Source organism: Oncorhynchus clarkii, chromosome 16, assembly GCF_045791955.1.
Source record: "Oncorhynchus clarkii lewisi isolate Uvic-CL-2024 chromosome 16, UVic_Ocla_1.0, whole genome shotgun sequence".
Classification (NCBI taxonomy): Eukaryota; Metazoa; Chordata; class Actinopteri; order Salmoniformes; family Salmonidae; genus Oncorhynchus; species Oncorhynchus clarkii.
In genome coordinates, this window is record NC_092162.1 from 25,106,489 (window position 1) to 25,132,145 (window position 25,657).

Sequence of the window (25,657 nt, forward strand, 5' to 3'; positions counted from 1 at the left end):
TCCATGAGGGTGGTATGAGGGCCCGACGTCCACAGGTGGGGGTTGTGCTTACAGCCCAACACCGTGCAGGACGTTTGGCATTTGCCAAGATTGGCAATTTCGCCACTGGCGCCCTGTGCTCTTCACAGATGAAAGCAGGTTCACACTGAGCACATGTGACAGATGTGACAGAGTCTGGAGACGCCGTGGAGAACGTTCTGCTGCCTGCAACATCCTCCAGCATGACCGGTTTGGCGGTTGGTCAGTCATGGTGTGGGGTGGCATTTCTTTGGGGGGCCGCACAGCCCTCCATGTGCTCGCCAGAGGTAGCCTGACTGCCCAGACTGTCCAGGAGTTGGCGGATGCTTTAGTCCAGGTCTGGGAGGAGATCCCTCGGGAGACCATCCGCCACCTCATCAGGAGCATGTCCAGGCGTTGTAGGGAGGTCATACAGGCACGTGGAGGCCACACACACTACTGAGCCTAATTTTGACTTGTTTTAAGGACATTACATCAAAGTTGGATCAGCCTGTAGCGTGGTTTTCCACTTTAGTTTTAAGTATCACCAAGTCCAGACCTCCATGGGTTGATAAATTTGATTTCCATTGATAATTTTTGTGTGATTTTGTTGTCAGCACATTCAACTAACTATATTTCATTCATTCATATTTAGGATGTGTTATTTTAGTGTTCCCTTTATTTTTTTGAGCAGTGTGTATACATTTCCCAAATATACCCTGTTTTTGCTTTGTCAGTATGGGGTATTGTGTGTACATTGAGGAAAAATGCATTTCATCCATTTTAGAATAAGGCTGTAACATTACAAAATGTGGGAAGTCAAGGGGTCCGAATAGTGGTGTGTGTGTGTGTGTGTGTGCACGCACACGCACGCACGCACAAAAGTTTGGACAACTACTCATTCAAGTGTTTTCTTTTATTTTTGCTATTTTCTACATTGTAGAATACTGGTGAAGACTTCAAAAACTATGAAATAATACACATGGAATCATGTAGTAACCAAAAGTTTTAAACAAATAAAAATATATTTGATATTCTTCAAAGTAGCCACCCGTTGCCTTGATGACAGCTTTGCACACTCTTGGCATTCTTTCAACCAGCTTCATGAGTTAGTCACCTTCAATGCATTTCAATTAATAAGTGTGCCTTGCTAATTTGTGGAATTTCTTTCTTTCCTTAATGCTTTTGAGCTAGTCAGTTGTGTTGGGACAAGGTAGGGGTGGTATACAGAAGATAGCCCTATTTGGTAAAATCCCAAGTCCATATTATGGCAAGAACAGCTCAAATAAGCAAAGAGAAACAACAATTTGGTCCTGTGTCAATGTTGTCCCATTCTTTCCTTAGGAGAGAAGCCCTTCAGCTGTGACCAGTGTAACATGTGCTTCATCCAGAAGTACCACATGGAGCGACACAAGAGGACCCACAGCGGAGAGAAGCCATACAGATGTGACACCTGCCAACAGGTCAGTCTGTCAGTCAGTCACAAGGGTAACTCGGTTTTACTCTCAAAGCAGAACAGATTTTTGATTGGCAACCGACCTGTGTTCAAATTTAGTATTTCAATTACTTTCAAACACATTTCGAGGTAAGTATTTTTGTAAATGTAGTTGAATGTATTTGGAAAGTATTGGCGTGTATTTTATTTAAGTTTTTTCAAGTACAAATATGTAGCCTTTAACACTCACAACAAATTTGGTTACTGATGAGCTCCTAAAATGGAACGCAGTAGCTGTACAGTAAGCTGTACATTAAGTCAGAGTTTAGGGTCGCCGCCTTTTCAGCTCTGTATGGGATTCAACTGACAGCCTTTCTAAACCTGAGCACTACTCGCAACAATGCCCCCAACCGACTATGCCCCCAACCGTCCCGCTAATTGGGCTCCTTTTACAAATGTTTTGTCTGAATGAGGGCAATGCTGTAAATCAATGTGTTCTGAGACGTTGAGAATTGTAAAAAAAAATACCGCTTTGACGTCATGAAAGCAAACCACACATCCGTGAGTCCAAATGTGCATTTCACATTTCCATATGATAAAACTTGTCATTTGTATATCAACGTTTATGATCGCTTTGTTTGATGTACAGTTACGATGATGACATGGCGTCATACCCTGGGTTCTTCTGAACAGAATGAGCCTGTGTTGGTCATATTGTAAAGAGAATGATCATGAGAACCAGCACCCAAATGCACTCATGACTCTATTCTATGCCCAACAGAAATACGATGCGTCTCTGAAGTTCTTTGTGAAAGTCTAGCACTGTACGATCATATTTTATAACTTTGCTAGTAGCGATGGGCATTTGACATTTTTATGTTGGGGTAGTCAAGTACTCAAGTACTTTTTTTTATTTTTTAGAAAATGGCCCACACTGGGGGGGAAATGGTCTAATTATCTATATGCCAACAGTGCGCAACAATGCCTCATTTATTACCATTACAGATAACGAATCCTAATTGCTAAATTGCCTCAGACTCAGACTTTGTACTGAGTGTACAAAGCATTAGGAACACCTGCTCTTTCCATGACAGACTGACCAGGTATGATCCCTTATTGATGTACTTAATTCAATCCACGTCAATCAGTGTACATGAAGGGGAGGAGATGTTAAATAAGGATTTTTAATCCTTGAGACAATTGAGACATGGATTGTGTATGTGTGCCATTGAGGGTGAATAGGCAAGACAAAATATTTTTTTTGCCTGTGAATGGGTATGGTAGTAGGTGCCAATCACACCGGTTTGAGAGTTTTAAGAACCACAACAGTCCCGGGTTTTTCACGCTCAACAGTTTCCTGTGTGTATCAAGAATGGTCCACCACCCAAAGAACATCCAGCCAACTTGACACAACTGTGGGTAACATTGGAGTCAACATGGGCCAAAATCCCCGTGGAATGCTTTCGACACCATGTAGTCATGCCCCAATGAATTGAGGTTAAAGGGGGGTGCACCTCTATATAAAGGTGTTCCTAATGTTTTGTACAGCCAAGAAAAGAAAAGTGCCATTTAAGATTCCCTTATTGAAACCGTAATATCAACTGGTTATATTATGCAACACGATCTTCACAAAGGTAGTACCCTCAGTGGCGCTTGCTTGTAGAAGCCTATGGCTGTGCAATGGCATAGTCTTGTTTTGTTAATTTAGTAGACAATACCCTCTTATTTCCCGAGCCCATATTGCAGTCAAGACGCATCTGTTTTATAGTATAAAAAACATTATGTAATATAACAGAATAAAATAGAACGGAATAGTGCGAAGTGACGCGCATCTCGTGTCTGGAACAGTTATTCTCAGAGTTAATTTGAAACGGGTTGAAAGACGCAAGTTTCTGTGTTATTTAAATAGGCCGTTTTTGACTTTGTGGCTGTGGTAACTAGTGACATTTTCAATTATTCCAAAAAATGCAGCTCATTGTTGGAACACATTTCCTTACTTCAGTCAACCAGTCCATTTGTGTGTGGCTACATGGAGACACTAGTTAGACCTCTCACACAAACCCTTGTCATTTTTTTGTTTGATGCACCTAACCCCAAGTCTCATGAATATTCTTACTATGTTACTGAATGTAACCAGTGTTATTTCAGATTTCTTTCATTGACAAATGCTGCAAAAAGTACAGTAAATGTAAAATGCACATAAAATCAAGTGTAATGTTTGGATTCAGTCTTTAAGTCCAGTAAGGTGAACTGTTGTGGATTTCCAAAGTGTTCTCTTTCATTTGCTACCATGATTATACATATGCTTCTCATATTTCTTCTGTTAATGTTTCTATTCGCATATTTCTTCCGGTAAAAACATTGTGCCCTATCCCGTAAGTGGAAAGGTTTAAGTACTAAATGCACTTGAACCAAGGTCTGCTTGGTCCTAGGTGTATTTGATATAATGTATTTGGAAGTAAGTATTTGAAAATAGTTTTGTCCATTTATAGGAATTTATTTGAAAATACTACATAATATGTCAAATAGAAGTAGCTGATTTGTCCACATTATTTGAAAATACTTAAAAATACACGTTCTATGTATTTTAGTAACATACTTGAATACGCATTTATTTGAACCCAGGTCCGATTGACAATAGTTATTGATGTCAGTTCTTGATGTTTGCAGTTTGCAGTTTCTCAATCTAGCATGTGTTTGCTCAAAATATCATGGGTGTTCCACACTGTTGGACACTTGCTATGTTCTCTGTCATCAGACGTTTCAAACCATAACATTTGGTCAAGAGCCAAATCAAATTTTATTTGTCACATGCAGATGTTAATGGGAGTGTAGCGAAATGCTTGTGCTTCTAGTTCCGACAATGCAGTAATAACCCATGAGTAATCTAACCTAACAATTCCACAACTACTACCTTGTACACACAAGTGTAAAGGGATAAAGAATATGTACATAAAGATATATGAATGAGTGATGGTACAGAACGGCATAGGCAAGATGCAGTAGATGGTATAGAGTACAGTATATACAGTGCCTTGCGAAAGTATTCGGCCCCCTTGAACTTTGCGACCTTTTGCCACATTTCAGGCTTCAAACATAAAGATATAAAACTGTATTTTTTTGTGAAGAATCAACAACAAGTGGGACACAATCATGAAGTGGAACGACATTTATTGGATATTTCAAACTTTTTTAACAAATCAAAAACTGAAAAATTGGGCGTGCAAAATTATTCAGCCCCCTTAAGTTAATACTTTGTAGCGCCACCTTTTGCTGCGATTACAGCTGTAAGTCGCATGGGGTATGTCTCTATCAGTTTTGCACATCGAGAGACTGACATTTTTTCCCATTCCTACTTGCAAAACAGCTCGAGCTCAGTGAGGTTGAATGGAGAGCATTTGTGAACAGCAGTTTTCAGTTCTTTCCACAGATTCTCGATTGGATTCAGGTCTGGACTTTGACTTGGCCATTCTAACACCTGGATATGTTTATTTTTGAACCATTCCATTGTAGATTTTGCTTTATGTTTTGGATCATTGTCTTGTTGGAAGACAAATCTCCTTTCCAGTCTCAGGTCTTTTGCAGACTCCATCAGGTTTTCTTCCAGAATGGTCCTGTATTTGGCTCCATCCATCTTCCCATCAATTTTAACCATCTTCCCTGTCCCTGCTGAAGAAAAGCAGGCCCAAACCATGATGTTGCCACCACCATGTTTGACAGTGGGGATGGTGTGTTCAACTGTGTTGCTTTTACGCCAAACATAACGTTTTGCATTGTTGCCAAAAAGTTACATTTTGGTTTCATCTGACCAGAGCACCTTCTTCCACATGTTTGGTGTGTCTCCCAGGTGGCTTGTGGCAAACTTTAAACAACACTTTTTATGGATATCTTTAAGAAATGGCTTTCTTCTTGCCACTCTTCCATAAAGGCCAGATTTGTGCAATATACGGCTGATTGTTGTCCTATGGACAGTCTCCCACCTCAGCTGTAGATCTCTGCAGTTCATCCAGAGTGATCATGGGCCTCTTGGCTGCATCTCTGATCAGTCTTCTCCTTGTATGAGCTGAACGTTTAGAGGGACGGCCAGGTCTTGGTAGATTTGCAGTGGTCTGATACTCCTTCCATTTCAATATTATCGCTTGCACAGTGCTCCTTGGGATGTTTAAAGCTTGGGAAATCTTTTTGTATCCAAATCCGGCTTTAAACTTCTTCACAACAGTATCTCGGACCTGCCTGGTGTATTCCTTGTTCTTCATGATGCTCTCTGCGCTTTTAACGGACCTCTGAGACTATCACAGTGCAGGTGCATTTATACAGAGACTTGATTACACACAGGTGGATTGTATTTATCATCATTAGTCATTTAGGTCAGCATTGGATCATTCAGAGATCCTCACTGAACTTCTGGAGAGAGTTTGCTGCACTGAAAGTAAAGGGGCTGAATAATTTTGCACGCCCAATTTTTCAGTTTTTGATTTGTTAAAAAAGTTTGAAATATCCAATAAATGTCGTTCCACTTCATGATTGTGTCCCACTTGTTGTTGATTCTTCACAAAAAAATACAGTTTTATATCTTTATGTTTGAAGCCTGAAATGTGGCAGAAGGTTGCAAAGTTCAAGGGGGCCAAATACTTTCGCAAGGCACTGTACATATGAGATGAGTAATGTAGTGTATATAAACATAAAGTGGCGTAGTTTAAAGTGGCTAGTGATACATGTATTACATAAAGCACTTTGGGTGCATCTAACAGTGGGCCGATGCATCTTGCCGCTGTTGAGCCATTTGCTCAATCCAGTGGCTAGAAAGTTTTCAAATACTCTGCATCTCTCCCCCCCCCCCCGTTTCCCTGTAGTTTTTCTCGAGGACAGACCGGTTACTGAAGCACAAGCGGACCTGTGGAGAAGCCATAAAGAAGGGCCCGGACCCCAGCATGTTGGAGCTTGCCCACGGGGACATGGGCCAGGGCAACTACTCACTCACTCAGGGAAACGCTACCGTCACCTCTGCATGCAAGAGGGGCAAGTCCAAAAACGCAGGCGAGGGCGGTGATCGTAAGCGTAAGAAGGCTGCTGCCACCACCGCGTCGTCCGTGGGCCTGCAGGACTACGGAATGGAGTGTTCTGACCCCAGCCTGCAGGGCCGCACACCCAAGCTGTTGTTCAAGAAGACTAAGAAGGGCCTCGTCCCCATGGAGGAAGGGGGGCAAAAGCTGCTGTCTCAGAAGCAGGGCTCCATGGAGCTGGCGGGGGGCTCAGGGCTAGATGCCATGGTCCTCCTCCAGGGCTCCTCCAGCGGAGGGGCAAAACAAGGCCCATCAGCCACAAGCAACAACTACGATGACGCCATGCAGTTTGTGAAGAAGCGGCGCTACCTCCAACACGTGGCCAGCAACGACTATGCGGCGCCCTCCCTCCACATGGGCCAGACCCATGCCAGCAGCGTGATCCAAGGCTCGCTGGGACACCACAACGAGCCCACCCTCACCATGCTGGACACTTCGCCCCTGGACCTCAAGCACCACGACAAGTCGGTCATCCCGGACGAAGTGCTCCAGAGCCTGCTGGACCACTACAGCCACAAGTCGGATGGCACGCACCACCACGACGTGACCTTTGACCTCTCGGACCACAGCGTCCCGCACCACGTGACCCTGCAGCCAGCGGCCCCTGTCACCCCAGAGCTGGATGACGACTCGCCCAGCGGCGGCGACAAGCAGGTGGTCATGAGTGAGTACTCCAAGTTCCTTCTGCAGGCCCTGGAGCGCACCAGCCACAGTGGGCCCTTCTCCACACTGGGACCCAGCGGGCCCTTCCCTTTGCTCTCCAGCCCTACGGGGCCCCTCTTCTCCGATAAGCATGTCTACACTACATCTCCGCTGGAGTGCGGCTACCCGCCCGCCGACTCCTCGCCCCTGCCCATCCCCTCCATCTCTTCTTCTTCCTCCTCCTTGTCTTCCTCTAAGTCCCACTACAGCATGGTGGTGGGCTCCCCCTCCCAGCCGGCCTTCCACCTCAGTGGCCTGGAGGCGGCTGGCCACCAGCAGCTCATCCCCTCTCAGGAGCTCACAGAGCAGCTGGAGAAGCAGCACCACTCCCCTGCGTTCCAGCTCACGCCCCAAGAGCTGACGGCCGCCGGTGGAGCCCCCAAGGAGCAGGGGGCCAAGGGCAACGGGAGAAACGGCAGCTACTCCGACCTGGACACGCCCAAGGAAATGGACCTGCGGGCCACCTACCAGATCGAGAACTTCGCCCAGGCCTTTGGTTCCCAATTTAAGTCGGGCCGCCGCACCCCGCTGGGCTACGGCACTGGGGCCGAGGTCGACCACCGAATACGAACTCCCGTGTCAGAATTCTCAGGGTATACCAGTTTGTTAGCTGACGTCAGCGAGCCAGTAAGTACAGGATCGAAAACCCCAACAAGCCAAAGTTTCAGGTAAGGGTTAAAACGAGGTGAACCTAGTTGCGGGTCTTGTGTTTTTCTTTGTGTCCCTATACCCTTCTACATTTTGTTCTTGTAGCGAGGTCAATTTATTTTTTAAACACTGCCATTAAATGTTGATAACGAGAACTCTACCAGGGGAAGGTCTTCAAGGCCTCAAATGCAATTTTTTATATTCCTTTTTTTTAAAATCTGTATTTTGTCTTTATTTTGTTAGCGTAGTTGGTATGATATGAACGTAAACGTAGATTTTAATGTAATTTAAACTGAAAAATTAGGGGTTAGCTAAGCTTGATGATTTTTCTTTGAACTCTTGTTTTTACCAATCATCATACAGTTGTAAAGTAATGATGAATGATGTTAATAATTTCAATAATATTACGTTTGTGGCAGGGAAAGGCCCAGAATTCAAATGGCAAAAAAAGTTCTATATTGTCTGTTACTAGAATCGTATTACTCAGGTATTAAGGCAAAAATTGTGTAATAATAATAATAAAAACTTTGTATTATGAGATGCAATTAGCACACTTATTTGAAGTGTGCTTTGAGACTACAAAGCTTTTTTACTATTTATCCCTCGAGGAGCGGGGGAACAAAAAGACAAAACAAATTCAGCGGATCTTCCTGTTCAGTTTTCTTCGCCATTGAACAACCCTTTCCTCTACGTGTAGCTGTGTAGAGATTACGGTACTTCTGTGTCAATGTGAAAATGACCGTTCCCATTTCCTCCCCGTAAAGGGCCACATGTAAAACACACGCCGACGCTGATATTTTATACACTCAAGAACTCGTAGTGCACACAGTCCAGGCTCAACGGAAAGAGGTTTCAATCCGCAGACCTTTTTTGTTTATAAACAGTGTCAAGTGATGTTTGTCTAGGCCATGCACCTTTTGGATGGCCCCTTCAGTGGCCCGTGACAAGGAAATGTGCTGGCCCCGTTGGCGACGTTTCAACAACTGTTGTCGCTCATTTTTACTGGGTTCCACTCCACTCCTGGCTTAACTTCTTTTTTTTTTTGTCAGTGGAAATCAAACAAGCACTTTGAAAAACAAAATTGTCATTGAAAACTGAAAACATCCCAACTCAATTAAGGATGTACAAAACCAAGTGATTATTATTTTTTATTTTATTAGAGGAGAGAACTGTGAATGGGGGTGGGTGGGATAGGGTGGTTTGTTGTTCTGTAGGGAGGGTTAGACTGGGGTTGAATAGATGTATTTTTGTTTGTGTTTTTTTGACAGTTTGGTCAAGGGGAAGGGTTGTACAAATGATTTGCCATTACTGTATGTAACCCAATGTTCTGAGAAGATCTCTGTATTGATACCGAACAAAAATATAAACAACATGCAACAATTTAAAAGATTTGACTGAGTTACAGTTCATATAAGGAAATAAGTCAATTGAAATGTATTCATTAGGCCCTAATCTATAGATTTCACATGACTGGGCAGGGGTACAGTTATGGGTGGGCATAGGCCCACCTACTGGGGAACCAGGCCCAGCCAATCAGAATGAGTTTTTTTCCCCCACAGAAGGGCTTTATTATTTTTGGTTCCCGAGTGGCGCAGTGGTCTAAGACATTGCATCTCAGTGCAAGAGGTGTCACTGCAGTACCTGGTGATTGGGAGTCTCATAGGGCGGCGCGCAATTGGCCCAGCGTCATCCAGGGTAGGCCGTCATTTTAAATAAGAATTTGTTCTTAACTGACTTGCCTAGTTAAAGGTTAAATAAATAATATTACATTACAATCCAAAATACTGCTCAGCGCAAATGAAAGAATTAAGCTTTTTGTGTGTATGGAACATTTCTGGGGTTTATTATTTCAGGTCATGAAACGTGGGACCAACACTTTACATGTTGCGTTTTATATTTTTGTTCGGTGTAAGTTGTTTCGAGAGGGGGCAGATAATATGCTGCAACACTTCCCACTGATGTACTAAGACTCTACTGGATGCAAAAATCTAACTATTTTCCCTTTATTTATTTGTAACCTAGCAAGAGTTTTTATTTTTGCAGGGCGTTTTTGAAGAGCAAGTGCTCATTGTACATCAATCTGTCTGTACCTTATGAAATCAGGCCTGATACATAAAAATTACCTCACTCATACAGGCTCAACGTTATGGTATATATATATATATCCCCAAAAAAGGCAGTCCTTCAAACTTTGCAAGAATAAACAATGGCCTTCTTTGTCTTCCGCAGCTCAAGCCATTCTCTCCTGGCAGTCAGGGTTGATATTTAGTTAATTTCCTGTGTGCCCCCCTCCCCACCCCCACCACAGCTGATAGACTTTAAAGCTGCTCAGATCACAGGGAACAAAAGAATGACTGACTGGCCACTTCACTCCAAAACACACACTATGCTTTTAAAGAAAAGAGGGAGAGCGAGAGACGGATGAGGAAATAAAAAATAGGATTGACCTAAATATACAGTGGGGTCCAAAATTGACAACCTTGATAAAGATCAATAAAAGTGACTGTAAAATACTGATCTATATTGTATTCTCAAACAAATGGGGGAAATATATTAGATTATGCTTCAGTGCCATTATCCTCTGAAGGTGAGGTATTGAAAACAGAGGTATCAATAATTTTGACCCCCACCTTCGTTCTCTGAGCAATTGTATTAGTATTCAATATTGTATTTTCCCCAGCATGCAATATAGCTCAGTATTGGAATTATTTTATACAGCAATTTTTGCTCATTTTTGTCAAGTGTGTCTTTCAGAGATCAATGTACCTCATATCACTGAAGTGTCAGAAAACAGGGACACGTTTCATGTATGTAGTGGAAATACTTGTAGTATAGGTTAAACATTTGTATAATCATGTAACAATGCCTGTGTTTACAATTATAGAAGAGCAATTGACTCGTTGAATTGCAAAATGTATTTGTTTTGTCTAAAGCCTTCACGCCAAGCAGTGTTGCATTCTAGATGCCTCATAGAAACTTTAATTTCTCATGTTATATCCCTTATTTTTGTTACTCGCCATAAATGTGTTGATATGATCTCTAGAAGGATATTGTTTACAAAAATGTACAAAAACACTAAAAATGTATGTTAATTTTTTTGTTTTTGTTTCTACCGATATGCATGATATGTTTTTATGGCTTTTTTTCTTATCACCAGAACACCAAATTTTGTAGCAGATGCCTCCCCATCCCTGGCTTTTTTTTTTTTTTTCAAGACCCTTGTGATATGATTTCCAGGGCTGTACCTGTTATTGAATTTATAAAACGATTTAGAGAAGCCAATAAAAACATTTTTTGGTAATAAAAAAAATGCCTGTGCAGACTGGACTTGATTGTGATAGTGAAGTCCTCGACACGTCAGCAATGATTTTTGTAAGGGTTTGAACCACAGTAAAGACTGGCAAGAGCTCACATTTTAGATTTTTGGATTGACTCACAATTATATTGGGAGATTTTAGTTACAGGAGCAAAATAATGGAAATATCAATGTTAGTGTAATTTGGACGATGATATGTTCTTTTGTAATCCTTTAAAATCTTCCTGATATGATTATTCTTTAAAATTATATTTTAAGATTAACATCGGTACTGACTGGTAAGAGACCTGGCATAGGGAGAATCTCAATTGCATATCCTCTTCCGCTCTCTCTCCTCCTTCTCAAAACCCTTTAGAGGAGAATGTTGGAGGAAAGGTACATCTGGCTTTCTCATCCAATGGGTTTTGAGAAAGAGGCGAGGAGTATGCTATTGAGATTCTCCCATAGTCTTTCTCTACCACACTCGTCCATTCATTTAGTTACCATTTTGTTCCTCAACACAGACAACTGTGTGTACCCAACCTTAAGTTGGTCAAGGTAGCCTAGTGGTTAAGTGTTGGACAAGTAACCGAAAGGTTGCTGGTTTGAATCCCTGAGGAAACTAGGCGAAAAATCTGTGCCCTTGAGCAAGGCACTTAACATCTGCTAAATGACAATACATTTTTTTCCATGTCTTATGTTTTGGTAATAATTTACATTAAGGTTCCCTTTAAATGTGTAAATGGTTAATAAGTAGTTAGACAGTTAAATATAAATTAATATGAATTAGGACTTAGTTTGACATTATCTAATGTTAACCCTTTACCATCTCCTATTACAAGGGTACACATTTTTCCCCTCTGTAAGGAATCATCTTTATCCTAAAGCTTCATGTTCAGATATTCCATGTTCTTTTTTTGTACTAGCTTTTGCGTATGTTCTCAGCTTGACAGTTACTGCAACCATGTATCCCACTGATGTGTTCATGTTTGCTGTCCTGATACATTCTTTACATTTTATTTAACCTTTATTTCACCAGGTAGGCCAGTTGAGAACAAGTTCTCATTTACAACTCCGACCTGGCCAAGATATAGTAAAATAGACAAAAACAACACAGACTTACACATAAACAAACGTACAGTCAATAAGAAAATAAAAATAGAAAAATCTATGTACACTGTGTGCAAATGTAGGGAGGTAGGCAATAAATAGGCCCTAGAGGTGAAAAATAATTACAATTTAGCATTAATACTGAAATGATGTGCAGATGATGATGTGCAAGTAGAGGTACTAGGGTGCAAAAGAGCAAGAGGGTAAGTAATAATATGGGGATGAGGTAGTTGGGTGTGCCATTTACAGATTGGCTGTGTACAGTGATCGGTAAGCTGCTCAGACAGCTGTTGTTAAAGGCCTAATAAAGTTGAATACAGAAGTATAATTTACCTATTTTTTTGTAGTGATTTTCACTAGTCTTTATCTTATCCCACCTTTGGTTTTGCCACTGGCAGTGGGAAGAGGGGTGTAGAAAATGGCATTCCCTTTAACCAGATGCAAAAGCCACCTGAACTATCTGATAAGATGGTGCCAGGAACAGTCCAAAAGGCTCAAGTTCTAGACTTCACAGCTTAAAATTATAACACACACCCCACATGGTGTAAAGAGAGTGGGGAGAACCTTGGGTCGACTCTAGGCATAAGCGACTGCTTATGGCCATGTGGCCGGTAGGGGTTCCTGACCATTTAAAAATTAATAATTGTGTGTGTAATTATTTATTTGTGTGTATATATATATGCAACGTTTTTATCTGAGTTGCGATTCATATAAGGAATAAATTAAATAAATGAATTTGTCCGTAATCTATGGATTTCACATGACTGGGCAGGATTGCACTGATGGGTGAAGACTAGAGGTCGACCGATTTTGATTTTTCAACACCGATACCGATTATTGGAGGACCAAAAAAGCCGATACCGATTAATCGGCCAATTTATTTTATTTTATTTTTTTAATTTAAATTTGTAATAATGACAATTACAATACTGAATGAACACTTATTTTAACTTAATATAATACATCAATAAAATCAATATTGCCTCAAATAAATAATGAAACATGTTCAATTTGGTTTAAATAATGCAAAAACAAAGTGTTGGAGAAGAAAGTAAAAGTGCAATATGTGCTATGTAAGAAAGCTAACGTTTCAATTCCTTGCTCAGAACATGAGAACATATGAAAGCTGGTGGTTCTTTTTAACATGAGTCTTCAATATTCCCAGGTAAGAAGTTTTAGGTTGTAGTTATTATAGGACTATTTCCCTCTATACCATTTGTATTTCATTAACCTTTGACTATTGGATGTTCTTATAGGCACTTTTTAGTATTGCCAGTGTAACAGTATAGCTTCCGTCCCTCTCCTCACTTCTCCCTGGGCTCGAACCAGCAACACATCAGCCACCATCGAAGCAGCATTACCCATGCAGAGCAAGGGGAACAACTACTAGAAGGCTCAGAGCAAGTGACGTTTGAAACGCTATTAGAGTGCGCTAACTAGCTAGCGCTAACTAGCTAGCCATTTCACTTCGGTTACACCAGCCTCATCTCGGCAGTTGATAGGCTTGAAATCATAAACAGCGCAATGCTTGGAAGCACAACGAAGAGCTGCTGGCAAAACACACGAAAGTGCTGTTTGAATTAATGTTTACGCCCCTGCTTCTGCCTACCACCGCTCAGTCAGATACTTGTATGCTCAGTCAGATTATATCCAACGCAGGACACGCTAGATAATATCTAGTAATATCATCAACCATGTGTAGTTAACTAGTGATTATGATTGATTGTTTTTTATAAGATAAGTTTAATGCTAGCTAGCAACTTACCTTGGCTTACTGCATTCGCGTAACAGGCAGTCTCCTTGTGGAGTGCAACGAGAGAGAGGCAGGTCGTTATTGCGTTGGACTAGTTAACTATAAGGTTGCAAGATTGGATCCCCCGAGCTGACAAGGTGAAAATCTGTCGTTTTGCCCCTGAACGAGGTAGTTAACCCACCGTTCCTAGGCCGTCATTGAAAATAAGAATGTGTTCTTAACTGACTTGCCTAGTTAAATAAAGGTATATATAAAAAAAAAAAGAATAATAAAAATCGGCGCCCAAAATACCGATTTCCGATTGTTATGAAATCGGCCCTAATTAATCGGCCATTCCGATTTAATCGGTCGACCTCTAGTGGAGACATTGGGAGCCAGGCAAAGCCAATCGGAATGAGTTTTTCCGATGTTGGAGGTGGCTTATGGTATAGAAATTAACATTAAATTCTCTGGCAACAGTTCTGTTGGACATTCCTGCAGTCAGCATGCTAATTGCACGCTCCCTCAACTTGAGACATGTGGCATTGTTACAAAACTGCACATTTTAGAGTTGTATTTTGTCTCTAGCACAAGGTGCACCTGTGTAATGATCATGCTGTTTAATCAGCTTCTTGATATTCCACATGTCAGGTGGATGGATTATCTTGGCAAAGGAGAAATGCTTTTTAACAGGAATGGAAAGAAATTTGTGCACAAAATTTGAGAGAAATAAGCTGGACAATTTCTGGGATCTTTTATTTCAGCTCATGGGACCAACACTTTACATGATGCATTTATATATATATATTTTGTGTGTGTGTATTTATACAAGCATACATGCATACACACAAACTCTACCGGTCAAAAGTTTTAGAACACCTAGTTTTTTAAAGATTAAAAAATATGTTTTTTCTACATTGTGAAGGCCAGCATCCCGGAGTCGCCTCTTCACTGTTGACGTTGAGAGAGGACTTGTGAGGCATTTATTTCTCAAACTAGACACTCTAATGTACCGGGGCCTCCCACTCTTTCCATTCTGGTCAGGGCCAGTTTGCGATGTTCTGTGAAGGGAGTAGAGATCTTCAGTTTCTTGGCAATTTCTTGCATGGAATAGCCTTCATTTCTCAGAACAAGAATAGACTGATGAGTTTCAGAAGAAAGTATTCAAACACCTTGACACACCTATATTTGGGAGAGTTTCTCCCATTCTGGGCCACTGACATTCAGAGACTTGTCCGAAGCCAAGACAACAAAGGAGTGGCTATGTGTTTAGGGTCGTTGTCATGTTGGAAGGTGAACCTTCGCCCCAGTCTGAGGTCCTGAGTGCTCTGGAGCAGGTTTTTATCAAGGATCTCTCTGTACTTTGCTCCACTCCTTTCCCTCGATCCTGAGTAGTCTCCCAGTCACTGCCGCTGAAATACTTCCCCACAGCATGATGCTGCCACCACCATGCTTCACCGTAGGGATGGTGCCAGGTTTCCTCCAGACGTGACGCTTGTCATTCAGGCCAAATAGTTCAATCTTTGTTTCATCAGACCAGAGAATCTTGTTTCTCATGGTCTGAGGTTCCTTTTGGCAATATCCCAAGCGGGCTGTCGTGTGTGTATATATACTCACTCACTCACTCAGAGGGAGAGAGAGTGCATTCTGACAGTATTCAGACCCCATTGATTGAGGGGGGAAATGATTTAAACACTTTAGAGTAAGGCTATAAAGTAACAAGTGAAGTGGTCTGAATACTTTACAAGTGGTGTAGAGAGAGAGAGAGATTTTGATATAGTAGGAAGTCAGTCGGTGTCTCAACTTACTGTTGAGAATTAGAATAGTAGAATACACAAGGTGGAATTTCGAAAGTTGGTTGTGCATCAGAATAATTGGAATCTATGCTTCAAGATTGTTTTGATCACATGGACTGGGAAATGTTCCGTGTTGCCTCTGAGAAGAGTATCAACTGACTCTTCATCAAGAAGTGCATAGAGGATGTTGTTCCCATTGTGATGTTTAGAATTGACCCAAACCTAAAAACGTGGATAGATGGCAGCATTCGTGCAAAACAGAATGTGCAAACTGCTGCATTTAACCACTGCAAGGTAACTGGGAACATGGATGTGTACTAGCAGACCACCTATGTCCTCCATAAGGATATCAGAGGCAAAACGACAGTACAGGGACAAAGTGGAGTCGCAATTCAACGGCTTAGACACAACGTATGTGGCAGGGACTTCAGACAGTCACAGATTATAAAGGGAAACCCCTTTGCCTGCTTCATATTCAATCTCTCCATATCCTAGTCTGTTGTCCCCACTTGTTCCTGTACCCAAGAAAGCAAAGGTAACTGAACTAAATGGTTATTGCCTCGTAGCACTCACTTCTGTCATCTAATTTAGGATCATATCACCTTAACCGACACCCTAGACCCACTACAATTTGCATACATCCCCAACAGAACCCCACCCTGTGCAACTGCGTCCTGGATTTCCGGACGGGCCGACTCCAGGTTGTGAAGGTAGGAAGCAACCCTTCCGCCACTCAGGCCCCAGTGTTGAGGATCACACAGGGGTGTGTGCTCGGCCCCCTCCTGTACTTTCTGTTCCCCCATGACTTTGGGGCCACACACTTCTGCAACTCAGTCGTCAAGTTTGCTGCTGACACAACAGTGGTAGGCCTGATTTCTAACAACAACGAGAATGCCAGGGTGGTGCCAGGAAAATATCCTCTCCCTGAGCATCAACAAAACAAGGGAGCTGATCGTGAACTACAGAAGACAGCAGAGAGAGCACACCCCCATCCACATAGATGGGCGGCAGTGGACAGGGTTAAAAGATCCTTACCCTCACAAACTTCTACAGATACACCATCGATCATTCTGTCGGGCTGGCACTCTGTCTGCCCTCCAGGACAACTACATTACCCAGTGTCACAGGAAGGCTACAAACATCATCAAGGACCTCAGCAACCTGAGCCACGGATTGCTCACTGTGTCTTATGACCGAAAAGAGCTTCTGGATATCAGGACAGCGATTACTCGCCCTGTACTGGAGGAATACCTTTTCTTTACGAGTCAGATGGGAAGGATTTACTTCAGACGCCCGACAAGGCTATCATCCCTGTCATTCGCAAGAGAAAGACGGAGATATCAGGGACGAAGGTCTGGGTTCCTTGTAAGGATCCGACGACAAGTGGTTAATCTGTCTTTACTATCGGTCCTATGTACATTGGCTAAATCATTGGATAATGAATTAGACGAGCTACGAGCACATATATCCTACCAACGGGACATTAAAAACGGTAAAATCGTATGTTTCACCAAGTCGTGGCTGAACGACGACATGAATAACATATAGCTGAAGGGTTTTAAGCTTTTTCGGCAGCATAGAACAGCGGCCTCTGGTAGGACAAGGGGTGACTGCCTATGTATATTTGTAAACAACAGCGGGTGCACGAAATCTAGGGAAGTCTCAAGGTTTTGCTCGCCTGAGGTAGAGTATCTCAAGATAAGCTTTAGACCACACTATTTACCAAAAGTTGTCATCTATATTTTTCATAGCTGTCCATTTACCACCACAAACTGATGCTGGCACGAAGACTGCACTCAATGAGCTGTATGCGGCCGTACGCAAACAGGAAAACGCTCATCTAGAGGCGGCGCTCCTAATGCCCGGGGACTTTAATGCATGGAAACTTAAATCCGTTTTACATCATTTCTACCAGCATGTTATACAGTGCCTTGCGAAAGTATTCGGCCCCCTTGAACTTTGCGACCTTTTGCCACATTTCAGGCTTCAAACATAAAGATATAAAACTGTATTTTTTTGTGAAGAATCAACAACAAGTGGGACACAATCATGAAGTGGAACGACATTTATTGGATATTTCAAACTTTTTTAACAAATCAAAAACTGAAAAATTGGGCGTGCAAAATTATTCAGCCCCCTTAAGTTAATACTTTGTAGCGCCACCTTTTGCTGCGATTACAGCTGTAAGTCGCATGGGGTATGTCTCTATCAGTTTTGCACATCGAGAGACTGACATTTTTTCCCATTCCTCCTTGCAAAACAGCTCGAGCTCAGTGAGGTTGAATGGAGAGCATTTGTGAACAGCAGTTTTCAGTTCTTTCCACAGATTCTCGATTGGATTCAGGTCTGGACTTTGACTTGGCCATTCTAACACCTGGATATGTTTATTTTTGAACCATTCCATTGTAGATTTTGCTTTATGTTTTGGATCATTGTCTTGTTGGAAGACAAATCTCCGTCCCAGTCTCAGGTCTTTTGCAGACTCCATCAGGTTTTCTTCCAGAATGGTCCTGTATTTGGCTCCATCCATCGTCCCATCAATTTTAACCATCTTCCCTGTCCCTGCTGAAGAAAAGCAGGCCCAAACCATGATGCTGCCACCACCATGTTTGACAGTGGGGATGGTGTGTTCAGGGTGTTGCTTTTACGCCAAACATAACGTTTTGCATTGTTGCCAAAAAGTTAAATTTTGGTTTCATCTGACCAGAGCACCTTCTTCCACATGTTTGGTGTGTCTCCCAGGTGGCTTGTGGCAAACTTTAACCGACACTTTTTGTGGATATCTTTAAGAAATGGCTTTCTTCTTGCAACTCTTCCATAAAGGCCAGATTTGTGCAATATACGACTGATTGTTGTCCTATGGACAGAGTCTCCCACCTCAGCTGTAGATCTCTGCAGTTCATCCAGAGTGATCATGGGCCTCTTGGCTGCATCTCTGATCAGTCTTCTCCTTGTATGAGCTGAAAGTTTAGAGGGACGGCCAGGTCTTGGTAGATTTGCAGTGGTCTGATACTCCTTCCATTTCAATATTATCGCTTGCACAGTGCTCCTTGGGATGTATAAAGCTTGGGAAATCTTTTTGTATCCAAATCCGGCTTTAAACTTCTTCACAACAGTATCTCGGACCTGCCTGGTGTGTTCCTTGTTCTTCATGATGCTCTCTGCGCTTTTAACGGACCTCTGAGACTATCACAGTGCAGGTGCATTTATACAGAGACTTGATTACACACAGGTGGATTGCATTTATCATCATTAGTCATTTAGGTCAACATTGGATCATTCAGAGATCCTCACTGAACTTCTGGAGAGAGTTTACTGCACTGAAAGTAAAGGGGCTGAATAATTTTGCACGCCCAATTTTTCAGTTTTTGATTTGTTAAAAAAGTTTGAAATATCCAATATATGTCGTTCCACTTCATGATTGTGTCCCACTTGTTGTTGATTCTTCACAAAAAAATACAGTTTTATATCTTTATGTTTGAAGCCTGAAATGTGGCAAAAGGTCGCAAAGTTCAAGGGGGCCGAATACTTTCGCAAGGCACTGTATGTGCAACGAGAGGGGGAAAAAAACTCTAGACCACCTTTACTCCACACACAGAGATGTGTACAAAGCACTCCCTCGCCCTCCTTTTGGCAAATCTGACCTGATTCCTACTTACAAGCAGATGGAGCAGATGCTAAGCTACAGGACTGTTTTGCTAGCACAGACTGGAATATGTTCCAGGATTCTTTCCAATGGCATTGAGGAGTTCACCACGTCAGTCACTGGCTTCATCAATAAGTGCATCGATGACGTTGTTCCCAGAGTAACCTTACGTACATACCCCAACCAGAAACCATGGATTACAGGCAACATCCCCACTGAGCTAAATGGTAGAGCTGCCGCTTTCAAGGAGCGGGACTCAAACCCAGAAGCTTATAAGAAATCCCGCTATGCTGTGTTGCTGTGCGTTTTGTTGCCAACCTTACTTTGCTACCTGACAACTTTCCGTTTTTTTACATTTTAATTACCGTTTATATTTCTGTTTTTTCCCTCAACTTTTTTTTTTCATTCAACTTTTTCACTCCGGACGATTTATCTGGACATGGTTCGTCAGGACCATGTGACCAAGTTTTCGTCTTTTGAGCTTCTAGTCATGAAATCTATGCAGCCTACTCAATCACTTTTTATAGCTACTGTTTACAGGCCTCCTGGGCCATATACAGCGTTCCTCATTGAGTTCCCTGAATTCCTATCGGACCTTGTAGTAATAGCAGATAATATTCTAATCTTTGGTGACTTTAATATTCACATGGAAAAGTCCACAGACCCACTCCAAAAGGCTTTCGGAGCCATCATCAGTGGGTTTTGTCCAACATGTCTCTGGACTTACTCACTGTCACAGTCATACTCTGGACCTAGTTTTGTCCCATGGAATAAATGTTGTGGATCTTTTTCATCATAATCCTGGACTATCGGACCACCATTTTATTACGTTTGCAATTGCAACAAATAATCTGCTCAGACCCCAACCAAGGAACATCAAAAGTTGTGCTATAAATTCACAGACAACACAAAAATTCCTTGATGTCCTTCCAGACTCCCTCTGTCTACCCAAGGACGACAGAGGACAAAAATCAGTTAACCACCTAACTGAGGAACTCAATTTAACCTTGCGCAGTACCCTAGATGCAGTTGCACCCCTAAAAACTAAAAACATTTCTCATAAGAAACTAGCTCCCTGGTATACAGAAAATACCCGAGCTCTGAAGCAAGCTTCCAGAAAATTGGAATGGAAATGGCGCCACACCATACTGGAAGTCTTCCGACTAGCTTGGAAAGACAGTACCGTGCAGTATCGAAGAGGCCTTACTGCTGTTCGATCATCCTATTTTTCCAACTTAATTGAGGAAAATAAGAACAATCCGAAATTCCTTTTTGATACTGTCGCAAAGCTAACTAAAAAGCAGCATTCCCCAAGAGAGGATGGCTTTCACTTCAGTAGTAATAAATTCATGAACTTCTTTGAGGAAAAGATCATGATTATTAGAAAGCAAATTACGGACTCCTCTTTAAATCTGCGTATTCCTTCAAAGCTCAGTTGTCCTGCACAACTCTGCCAGGACCTAGGATCAAGAGATACACTCAAGTGTTTTAGTACTATATCTCTTGACACAATGATGAAAATAATCATGGCCTCTAAACCTTCAAGCTGCATACTGGACCCTATTCCAACTAAACTACTGAAAGAGCTGCTTCCTGTGCTTGGCCCTCCTGTGTTGAACATAATAAACGGCTCTCTATCCACCGGATGTGTACCAAACTCACTAAAAGTGGCAGTAATAAAGCCTCTCTTGAAAAAGCCAAACCTTGACCCAGAAAATATAAAAAACTATCGGCCTATATCGAATCTTCCATTCCTCTCAACATTTTTAGAAAAGGCTGCAGCAACTCACTGCCTTCCTGAAGACAAACAATGTATACGAAATGCTTCAGTCTGGTTTTACACCCCATCATAGCACTGAGACTGCACTTGTGAAGGTGGTAAATGACCTTTTAATGGCATCGGACCGAGGCTCTTCATCTGTCCTCATGCTCCTAGACCTTAGTGCTGCTTTTGGTGCCATCGATCACCACATTCTTTTGGAGAGATTGGAAACCCAAATTGGTCTACACGGACAAGTTCTGGCCTGGTTTAGATCTTATCTGTCGGAAAGATATCAGTTTGTGTCTGTGAATGGTTTGTCCTCTGACAAATCAACTGTAAATTTCGGTGTTCCTCAAGGTTCCGTTTTAGGACCACTATTGTTTTCACTATATATTTTACCTCTTGGGGATGTCATTCGAAAACATAATGTTAACTTTCACTGCTATGCGGATGACACACAGCTGTACATTTCAATGAAACATGGTGAATCCCCAAAATTGCCCTCGCTAGAAGCATATGTTTCAGACATAAGGAAGTGGATGGCTGCAAACTTTCTACTTTTAAACTTGGACAAAACAGAGATGCTTGTTCTAGGTCCCAATAAACAAAGAGATCTTCTGTTGAATCTGACAATTAATCTTAATGGTTGTACAGTCGTCTCAAATAAAACTGTGAAGGACCTCGGCATTACTCTGGACCCTGATCTCTCTTTTGAAGAACATATCAAGACTGTTTCAAGGACAGCTTTTTTCCATCTACGTAACATTGCAAAAATCTGAAACTTTCTGTCCAAAAATGATGCAGAAAAATGAATCCATGCTTTTGTCACTTCTAGGTTAGACTACTGCAATGCTCTACTTTCCGGCTACCAGGATAAAGCACTAAATAAACTTCAGTTAGTGCTAAATACGGCTGCTAGAATCCTGACTAGAACCAAAAAATGTGATCATATTACTCCAGTGCTAGCCTCCCTACACTGGCTTCCTGTCAAGGGAAGGGCTGATTTCAAGGTTTTACTGCTAACCTACAAAGCATTACATGGGCTTGCTCCTACCTATCTCTCTGATTTGGTCCTGCCGTACATACCTACACGTACGCTACGGTCACAAGACGCAGGCCTCCTAATTGTCTCTAGAATTTCTAAGCAAACAGCTGGAGGCAGGGCTTTTTCCTATAGAGCTCCATTTTTATAGAATGGTCTGCCTACCCATGTGAGAGATGCAAACTCGGTCTCAACCTTTAAGCCTTTACTGAAGACTCATCTCTTCAGTGGGTCATATGATTGAGTGTAGTCTGGCCCAGGAGTGTGAAGGTGAACGGAAAGGCTCTGGAGCAACGAACCGCCCTTGCTGTCTCTGCCTGGCCGGTTCCCCTCTTTCCACTGGGATTCTCTGCCTCTAACCCTATTACAGGGGCTGAGTCACTGGCTTACTAGGGCTCTTTCATACCGTCCTTAGGAGGGGTGCGTCACTTGAGTGGGTTGAGTCACTGATGTGATCATCCTGTCTGGGTTGGCGCCCCCCCCTTGGGTTGTGCCGTGCCGGAGATCATTGTGGGCTATACTCGGCCTTGTCTCAGGATGGTAAGTTGGTGGTTTAAGATATCCCTCTAGTGGTGTGGGTGCTGTGCTTTGGCAAAGTGGGTGGGGTTATATCCTTCCTCTTTGGCCCTGTCCGGGGGTGTCATCGGATGGGGCCACAGTGTCTCCTGACCCCTCCTATCTCAGCCTCCAGTATTTATGCTGCTGTAGTTTATGTGTCAGGGGGCTAGGGTCAGTTTGTTATATCTGGAGTACTTCTCCTGTCCTATCCGGTGTCCTGTGTAAATGTAAGTATGCTCTCTCTAATTCTCTCTTTCTTTCTCTCTCTCGGATGACCTGAGTCCTAGGACCATGCCTCAGGACTACCTGGCATGATGACGCCTTGCTGTCCCCAGTCCACCTGGCAGTGCTGCTGCTCCAGTTTCAACTGTTCTGCCTGTGATTATTATTATTTGACCATACTGGTCATTTATGAACATTTGAACATCTTGGCCATGTTCTGTTATAATCTCCACCCAGCACAGCCAGAAGAGGACTGGCCACCCCACATAGCCTGGTTTCTTCCTAGGTTTAGGCCTTTCTAGGGAGTTTTTCCTAGCCACCGTGCTTCTACACCTGCATTGCTTGCTGTTTGGGGTTTTAGGCTGAGTTTCTGTACAGCACTTTGAGATATTAGCTGTTGTACGAAGGTCTATATAAATAAATTTGATTTGATTTGATGCCCTCTGACAAACCATCAAACAGGCAAAGCGTCAATACAGGACTAAGATTGAATCGTACTACACCGCCTCCGACAGTCGTCAGATGTGGCAGGGCTTGTAAATTATTACAGACTACAAAGGGAAGCATAGCCACGAGCTGCCCAGTGACACGAGCCTACCAGTCAAGCTACATTACTTCTATGCTCGGTTCGAGGCAAGTACAACTGAAACATGCATGAGAGCATCAGTTGGCCCGGAAGACTGTGTGATCACGCTCTCCGTAACCAATGTGACTAAGACCTGGTCAACATTCACAAGGCCGCACGGATTACCAGAACGTTCACTCCTGGCATGCACAGACCAACTGGCAAGTGTCTTCACTGACATTTTCAACATCTCCCTGTCTGAGTCTGTGATACCAACATGTTTCAAGCAGACCACCATAGTCCCTATGCCCAAGAACACTAAGGTAACCTGCCTAAATGACTACCGACCCGTAGCACTCACGTCTGTAGCCATGAAGTGCTTTGAAAGGCTGGTCATGGCTCACATCAACACCATTATCCCAGAAACCCTAGACCCACTCCAATTTGCATACCGCCCCCAACAGACCACAGATGATAGAATCTCTATTGTACTCCACACTGCGCTTTCCCACCCTGACAAATGGAACACCTACAGTTGAAGTAGGAAGTACTTAGTTTTTCACAATTCCTGACATTTAATCCTTGTAAAAATTCTCTGTCTTAGGTCAGTTAGGATCACCACTTTTATTTTAAGAATGTGAAATGTCAGAATAATACTAGAGAGAGAGAATTATTTATTTCAGCTTTTATTTCTTTCATCACATTCCCAGTGGGTCAGAACTTTACATACACTCAATTAGTATTTGGTAGCATCGCCTTTAAATTGTTTAACTTGGGTCAAACGTTTCAGGTAGCCTTCCAAAAGCTTCCCACAACAAGTTTGGTGAATTTTGGCCCATTCTTCCTGACAGAGCTGGTGTAACTGAGTCAGGTTTGTAGGCCACCTTGCTCGCACACGCTTTTTCAGTTCTGCCCACAACTTTTCTATAGGATTGAGGTCAGGGCTTTGTGATGGCCACTCCAATACCTTGACTTTGTTATCCTTAAGCTATTTTGCCATAACTTTGGAAGTATGCTTGGGGTCATTGTCCATTTGGAAGACCCATTCGCGACCAAGCTTTAACTGATGTCTTGAGATGTTGCTTCAATATATCAACATAATTTTCCTACCTCAGGATTCCATCTATTTTGTGAAGTGCACCAGTCCCTCCTGCAGCAAAGCACCCCCACAACATGATGCTGCACCCTCGTGCTTCACGGTTGGGATGGTGTTCTTCGGCTTGCAAGCCTCCCCCTTTTTCCTCCAAACATAACGATGGTCATTATGGCCAAACAGTTCTATTTTTGTTTCATCAGACCAGAGGACATTTCTCCAAAAAGTACGATCTTTGTCCCCATGTGCAGTTGCAAACAGTAGTCTGGCTTTTTTATGGCGGTTTTGGAGCAAAGGCTTCTTCCTTGCTGAGCGGCCTTTCAGGTTATGTCGATATAGGACTTGTTTTACTGTGGCTATAGATACTTTTTTACCTGTTTCCTCCAGCATCTTCACAAGATCCTTTGCTGTTGTTCTAGAGTTGATTTGCACTTTTCGCACCAAAGTACGTTCATCTCTAGGAGACAGAACGCGTCTCCTTCCTGAGCGGTATGACGGCTGTGTGGTCCCATGGTGTTTATACTTGTGTACTATTGTTTGTAAAGATGAATGTGGTACCTTCAGGCTTTTGGAAATTGCTCCCAAGGATGAACCATCCAGCGATCATACACTGTTTACCAGGGGGCATGGCTACTGACGTTAAGGCTAATCTGAAGATGGTGCTGGCTAAAGCTAATGCTGGCGAGTGTAGAGAGTATAGAGATATTGTTATCCAGGTAAGCCTGATCACCGACCATGATGAGACAGCCTATAGGGAGGAGGTCAGAGACCTGGTCGTGTGGTGCCAGAACAACAACTTCTCCCTCAACGTGATCAAGACAAATGAGATAATTGTGGACTACAATTTTTTTTCTGATGTCTTGACATATTTGTCTTGATTTTCCCATGATGTCAAGCAAAGTTTGACAGTAGGCCTTGAAATACATCCACAGGTACACCTCCAATTGACTCAAATTATGTCAATTAGCCTATCAAAATCTTCTAAAGACAT

At 42.5% G+C, this 25,657-nt stretch overlaps 1 protein-coding gene across 4 annotated transcripts in view; it reads left to right on the forward strand.

The window, feature by feature from the left end:
- Window positions 1-11,155, forward strand: part of LOC139368247 (zinc finger protein 281b) — a 29,364-nt gene extending 18,209 nt beyond the window's left edge. For all 4 annotated transcript variants that reach the window (XM_071106956.1, XM_071106958.1, XM_071106955.1 and 1 more), the window contains exons 6-7: window positions 1,342-1,460; window positions 6,286-11,155. In XM_071106956.1, coding sequence (XP_070963057.1) covers window positions 1,342-1,460; window positions 6,286-7,869 — 1,703 coding nt within the window. In that variant the 3' untranslated portion in view covers window positions 7,870-11,155. The remainder of the gene's footprint in view (window positions 1-1,341; window positions 1,461-6,285) is intronic.
- Window positions 11,156-25,657: the final 14,502 nt, after the last annotated feature.